This window comes from Labrus bergylta, chromosome 15, assembly GCF_963930695.1.
Source record: "Labrus bergylta chromosome 15, fLabBer1.1, whole genome shotgun sequence".
Classification (NCBI taxonomy): Eukaryota; Metazoa; Chordata; class Actinopteri; order Labriformes; family Labridae; genus Labrus; species Labrus bergylta.
The window spans coordinates 757,765-763,493 of NC_089209.1; the positions used below are offsets into that span (position 1 = coordinate 757,765).

Here is a 5,729-nt window from a genome sequence, read left to right on the forward strand (position 1 = left end):
CTGTAGTTGTGATATTGTAGAATGGATGTTATAGTAGTGCTATTGTAGTAGTGATACTGTAGTTGCGATAGTATTTCAGCACCATGGACAGCTCAAAGCTCAGTGGGTCTGTGTCTCCCTCTGCAGGCTAAAAACATGAACAACAGATACACCTCACTTTATCTTCTGTGTGCGTGTGTGTTTGTGAGTGTGTGTTTGTGTGTGTTTAACAATTATATCTGCAACGATCATAACTATTCATAGTGTCTATAACTCTAATCATTCTCATGAATATCTATAAAAACTTTTATAACCAGTATAACTTATATTGCAATTGTAACTTTATTCCACTATACTGTATATAAAATATAACCATCTATAACTATTGTTTCTATGAGAACTTTTATGTCTAACTTTTACTACTCTAACTATTCTAACTAGGTCGACCAGTCCTCGGTGGTCTAACAGCTGCTTTGGAAACAACAGGAAACTCAGGGGAAACAGGAAGTGGACACACTTAGGAGGAAGTGAACAAACACACAGGTCAGTGAGACACTTTTATTATGTTCAGTGCTCAATGTAATGATCCAATCAGAGCCCAGTGTGACACAGAACACGAGCTCTGTCCTGATCTATTGGACCTGGTATCACACCAGGTTGAGTCACATATGCTGGTCCACCGAGTCACAAGTCAGAACATGACCATCATGTTGGGGGGACTTTAAAGTTTCTGTTTGAACGTGAATCTAAACAAACACTTTAGCTAATTTTTAGCACCCTGTGTTTCACATCTGCTGGTTAAAAAATACAGTCACACACCACAGACATATCAGGGTCCCAGTTAGTGTCCTCGGCTCGTCTGCTCTCAGGTCATCTCAGCTTTTATGTAAGTCTGAACTGTTTGTGTTCATTTTGTAACTTTGATGCGGAGCATGAGGACTTCACATCAGGAGGGAGCGATGGAGCTTCCTCTCCTCAGGAGCCTCTCAGCATCCTGGAGCTAGAGCTCTTTGAGACTCATCACCTGAGCATCACCTGAGGCTCTGGAGGTGTTCGGCTGGTCCCGGTCTTCAGGGCATCCATAACTCTTCAGGTTCTAGCTGGTCACAGGGATGTGGACCCCCCGGGATGGCACCTCCTGCTCGGCACTGGCGGTAGGGACGTTGATGTTGGGGTCATCGTCGATCTGGTAACATTTCCCCAGATTCTTAATGATGTTAAAGTTGGAGCGAGCGGTTTCTGCCAGGCTGTTCTCCAAAATCCAACCGTCAGACTCTGAGTCTGGATCACCGAGCCGGATAACATTCTCCATGGCGGTCTGCAGATAACGGACCCCCGTCAGAACCAGCAGCTGTTGAGAGGAGAAAAAGACGGAGTGTTTGGTGAGAACAGAAGAGCTGACTATGTTAATGAAAATAAAGGAATATTATGTAACTCTTGCACCAGTAGATGGCGCACTTCAAGCATCTGTTTCAGAACAGAGTCTAAACTAGACTCTGCTGAAGATCCACAAGGTACAACACCAGGATCTAGCTTCAATCCAAACAGTTTTATGGAATGGATCCATAACCAACCAACCAATAATCAGTCATCAGAAGAGGTATTAGCTGTAGTATTTTCTTCTGAAGTATTAGTTCCTTACATACCCGATGCCCCTTTTGTGTTGGGTCAGTACCTCAAACAGCCAGATGAGCAGCACGGTGAGACCGATGGACTGCATTATGCCAGTGTAGTGGTCCATCAGGGCCTGTCGGCAGCCCCTCCTCCACAGGTTGAGCTGCTGGCTCTGCTGGTTGTAGTTGAAGTGAGCCGAGCTGTTGCTGATCTGCTGCTGGATGCATGGTCGGGGGGACAGCGTGCTGCAGCAGCTAAAGGGAACGCCATCCATCAGGTACCGTCCCTCCACGTTACTCCTCAGACGGCTGCAGGGAGGAGCAGGCAGCCAGTGTTAGAGGAGTACTTCAAATATTACTACCACTACAACCAGTACTACTGGTACTGCAACTACTGGTGCTGTTTCTACCACTCCTTGTAACACTTCTGACCTGTACTGCTGAAGTTCTGAGTCAGAGAGAAAGTTCCTCAGACTTTGAATTTGAAATGCTTCATAGTCTTCAAATAAAAACACAACAAGGTTTTGATGAACCAAAGTGCCAGTCTGACAATCCTGCAGACAGGTTATAACAAGTCTCTTCAACCTTAGCTGAACTCTGTTATTTAAGCATAATAAATCCCCTGACCTTTGACCCCAGCATTTTCAGCCTTCACTACAGGGGACCATTGGGCCAGTGGACGAGAGGACCAGTGGATCATTGGACCAGTGGACCAGAGGACCAGAGGACCAGTGGACCAGTGGACCAGAGGACCAGTGGATGAAAGGACCAGAGGACCAGTGGACCAGTGGACCAAAGGACCCGTGGACTAGGGGACCAGTGGACCAGAGGACCAGTGGATCATTGGACCAGTGGACTATGGGACCATTGGACCAGGGGACCAGTGGACCAGAGGACCAGAGGACCAGTGGCCTCCATCTGCTGTCAGTGATACTTGCTCTCTCACTGAAGCTGTAACGCTCAGATTTAATGGACATCAAAGCAGATCTTCTGAGGCGTTTTGGTCTGGGACACCTGGTGATCATGTCTGAATCCAACACAAACGCGTCTGTAAAACCTCAGAGACCTAAAACACCTCTGAGGCCTAAAACACCTCAGAGTCCTAAAACACTTTCACACAAATTCAAAGGAATTCTTTAGTGACACTGTGCTCTGTTCTATCAGTGACGTTTTCTCATTTTATCTCTGCAGTTTCTTTGCAAAACCCATCAATCCCACTGGGTTCCACCGCCAGGTCTGTATCCACTAGAATCCACATGGATCCACTACAGTCCACCTGAAGCCACTAGTAGTCCAATAAAACCACAGTAGGACCCACCTGCTCTGGGATGTAAATTGACCCTCGAGTTTCCATTCACTAGAATCTACCTGCAGCCTAAGTACTTGAACGGATAAACTTAAACCCATTGGAAACATCGGTTTCTACCACAACACAGTCAGTTGGTTGGTTCTTGAGTGTCCAGGGCTGCATTCCAAAACTTTGGAATCCACTACAATCCAGAAAGATAGTCTGCGCAATCTGTGATGGTGCGTTTAAAATAATTGTTAAAGGGAACCGTTAAAGCTCTGAAAATGACCAGAGTACAGAGCTGATAGAACAGACATAAGCAGTATCTTGGTTTGCCTTTTATGTTCTTGTTTAGAAAAGTCATATCATGGATCAGCTTTGTTCACTCACAATCAAATTAGTCCACCCCCCCACACTAATTCCACAAAGGTTCAGATCGTTCTGCAGACTCTAAATAATATTGGTGCTCAATCAGAACTTTTTTAATGAAACATGATCTTTGAAACACGAGAGTCAGATCAAATCCTTTAAATCTACCTCCAAATATGGAAATCCACTAAGTTGTTTACATTTGGTTTGAGTAGGACCCAGATGAACCCAGTAGAATCCAGTAGGACCTAGGTGAACTCATTAGAACCCAGATGAACCAAGATGAGCTGCCTGACATTTCTAAGTGTTTTCATTGATCCTCAGTGGGGGTCTAAACAGAGGTAGGGTTTTACTGATCCTAACTAATCCCCATGAGTCCCACTTACTCCACCACGATGCTGCTGGTCATGTCCAGGTAACGGTTGCTGATCCACTGGACGTGGAACCAGTCCCGGTATCCGGTGTTTCCACAGCACTCAAATTGGATTTGCAGCAGATCCAGAGTCTTCTTCAGGTAGCAGCGGCCCGGCGTGTCTGTGTCTTTGTAGAAGCGCATGGCATTCCTCAGTCCCAGGAATATGGACTCCTCCAGCTGGCTGCGGATGCTGTAGCACATGAGCGCCCCGGCCAGGACGCAGGAAGTGAAGAAGAAGGTGCAGATGACGTATGGCATCATCACCAGCTTCCAGCGCAGGAACTTGTTGGTGTCGGCACAGTCGAGGCAGATCTTCCCGCCCAGGAAGTTGATGCAGCAGGCAGCCAGGCCCGTGGTGATCAGAGTATTTGGCACATAGAGGATCCCCTGGTCTGACATCACTTCCTGCCATTTCTGAATCTCTACTTTGAGGAACACGCCAAGGCTTATGAGAATGGCCCCGGTCAGCACAGAGATCCAGTTGAGCAGCCAGAGGACCTCTGCAAGCTTCTCTCTCTCTGCCTTGGTGAAGGTCAACTTACCCACCGCCATGTCAGTCCTGTGCTTTCGGAACCAGATCACATCAGGTGTGTCTCACGTCCAAAATGCCAAAAACATGGCGCACACTGGAGGGCCTTCAAGTGCAGAGCCGGGAGCGACCACCAGGTGCTGCATGTAGAAACCTGCCTTGTACCAAAAACATGTCAATTTTTCTGCTCTTCTTTATTTCTACATAATGAGATCTCTGTTTACTCTCAGCACTGCTGTACTATAGTCATCCCTGTATCTCTGATTTCCTCCCTAAATTAGAGCCTAAGTCACTTCATCATGATCATCTAATTCCCTCCAGTCTCCATTTTCTTATGACTGCATGTTTCCGTCAAATAGAAATCTTAAATACATCCCGGGCATCCTTTCCGTTTCTTCTATTTAATGTCCAGATCATCAGAGGGGGCTTTAAAGTTCTGGTCTATGAAGAGGGTGGTTGTGGTTTCCTCCAGTCAGCTCCTCCCCTGTTACTGCACACGCTCAGAAGGTCCTATCTTAATGATGGTCGAGCCGGTCAGGGTTCAGAGTGGGCCTCTCGTCAGAGTAAAGCAGGAGAAAACAAGGAGAGGGAGACGGCTGCTGGCTGCTGGCTGCCCTCTGCACAGCGTCATAAGAGGCTTACTGAGGTATTTTAGGTTCTCTTCACTGAACTCAAAGACACGGCCAGGACCTGAGTGCTGCGGAAAGAAGATCAAAGTTTAATAAAAGTTCTGAACCTGATCAAGAGTCACAAGAGTCATAGAATCATAAAAGCATGTTCACCAGTTTACCGCTGCTTCAGTTTAATCAGTCTGCTTCTGAGCTCAGTCAAAGATGTTCTCTCGTGAAGACCTACCACTCCTCTACTTTTCTCTGACACTCTTCAGAGAAGAGCGTCTGTCTCAGAGAACATCTTTGAGCAGTCGAATCGTTTACTACAGAAACACAAACTGATCAGCAGGAAACAGTTTCAAACTGAGCTGCAGAGAGCCTAGAGGTCACAGGATCCAACCTGATCAAATTAGTCATTAAAGAGCTTTATATTAAACAGTTACAATAAACTGTGACTTCAGAACAAATGAAAGTGACAATTACTTCAGCGTGGCAGCTGCCATCTTAGATCCACTTCCCCTCCCCCTCCTTAGAATATAAAGTTTTACCTGGTTACCTTGAAGTCCCCAGACATCCGGAGGTCTGTCATCCCTCGACTACTGTCATCTCGAGGAACCAAGTCCTTCCACGCTTCAGGAGCATCAAATATTGAAGCTGAGAAAAAGTGTTTTCAGGCGCCTGTTAACCTGCAGTGCTAATCTCCTTACAGCTAATCTGCCCTGTAATAAGCTGAGAAATCTCCAACCCCCCCTCCCATTCACCAGCTGGACCATCGGCAGGAATGTACAGTGTGCCCACACTCTGAACATGAAAATGTAGTGTATGGAGGAAAACATAACAGGCAATAAAGTCCTAATATGAGTCCCGGACAGGAGGCGGGCCATGTTAATGATTGATGGGAGGAGGGACTTGCCAGCATGTGGTC

At 46.5% G+C, this 5,729-nt stretch overlaps 1 protein-coding gene across 2 annotated transcripts; it reads right to left on the reverse strand.

Annotated features, from left to right (window-relative positions):
- Window positions 1-523: 523 nt before the first annotated feature.
- LOC109976031 (photoreceptor outer segment membrane glycoprotein 2-like) lies at window positions 524-5,729 on the reverse strand. Of its 2 annotated transcripts, none has more exons than XM_020626259.3 (4): window positions 5,361-5,729; window positions 3,636-4,890; window positions 1,655-1,901; window positions 524-1,330 (listed from the first exon to the last, which is right to left on the reverse strand). In XM_020626259.3, the coding sequence occupies exons 2-4, from the start codon at window positions 4,214-4,216 to the stop codon at window positions 1,076-1,078; spliced, it is 1,083 nt and encodes a 360-aa protein (XP_020481915.2). In that variant the 5' UTR covers window positions 4,217-4,890; window positions 5,361-5,729; the 3' UTR covers window positions 524-1,075. The 2 variants fall into 2 exon arrangements, with proteins under 2 accessions (XP_020481915.2, XP_020481913.2); XM_020626257.3 differs by having other exon boundaries at window positions 5,353-5,729.

Coding starts and splice junctions, on each gene's coding strand:
- LOC109976031 (XM_020626259.3), bottom strand. CDS start 4,216: ATGGCGGTGGGTAAGTTGACCTTCACCAAGGCAGAGAGAGAGAAGCTT. Junction 1,902..3,635: donor ACCAGCAGCATCGTGGTGGA/GTAAGTGGGACT, acceptor TCCTCCCTGCAG/CCGTCTGAGGAGTAACGTGG. Junction 1,331..1,654: donor TGCTCATCTGGCTGTTTGAG/GTACTGACCCAA, acceptor TCCTCTCAACAG/CTGCTGGTTCTGACGGGGGT.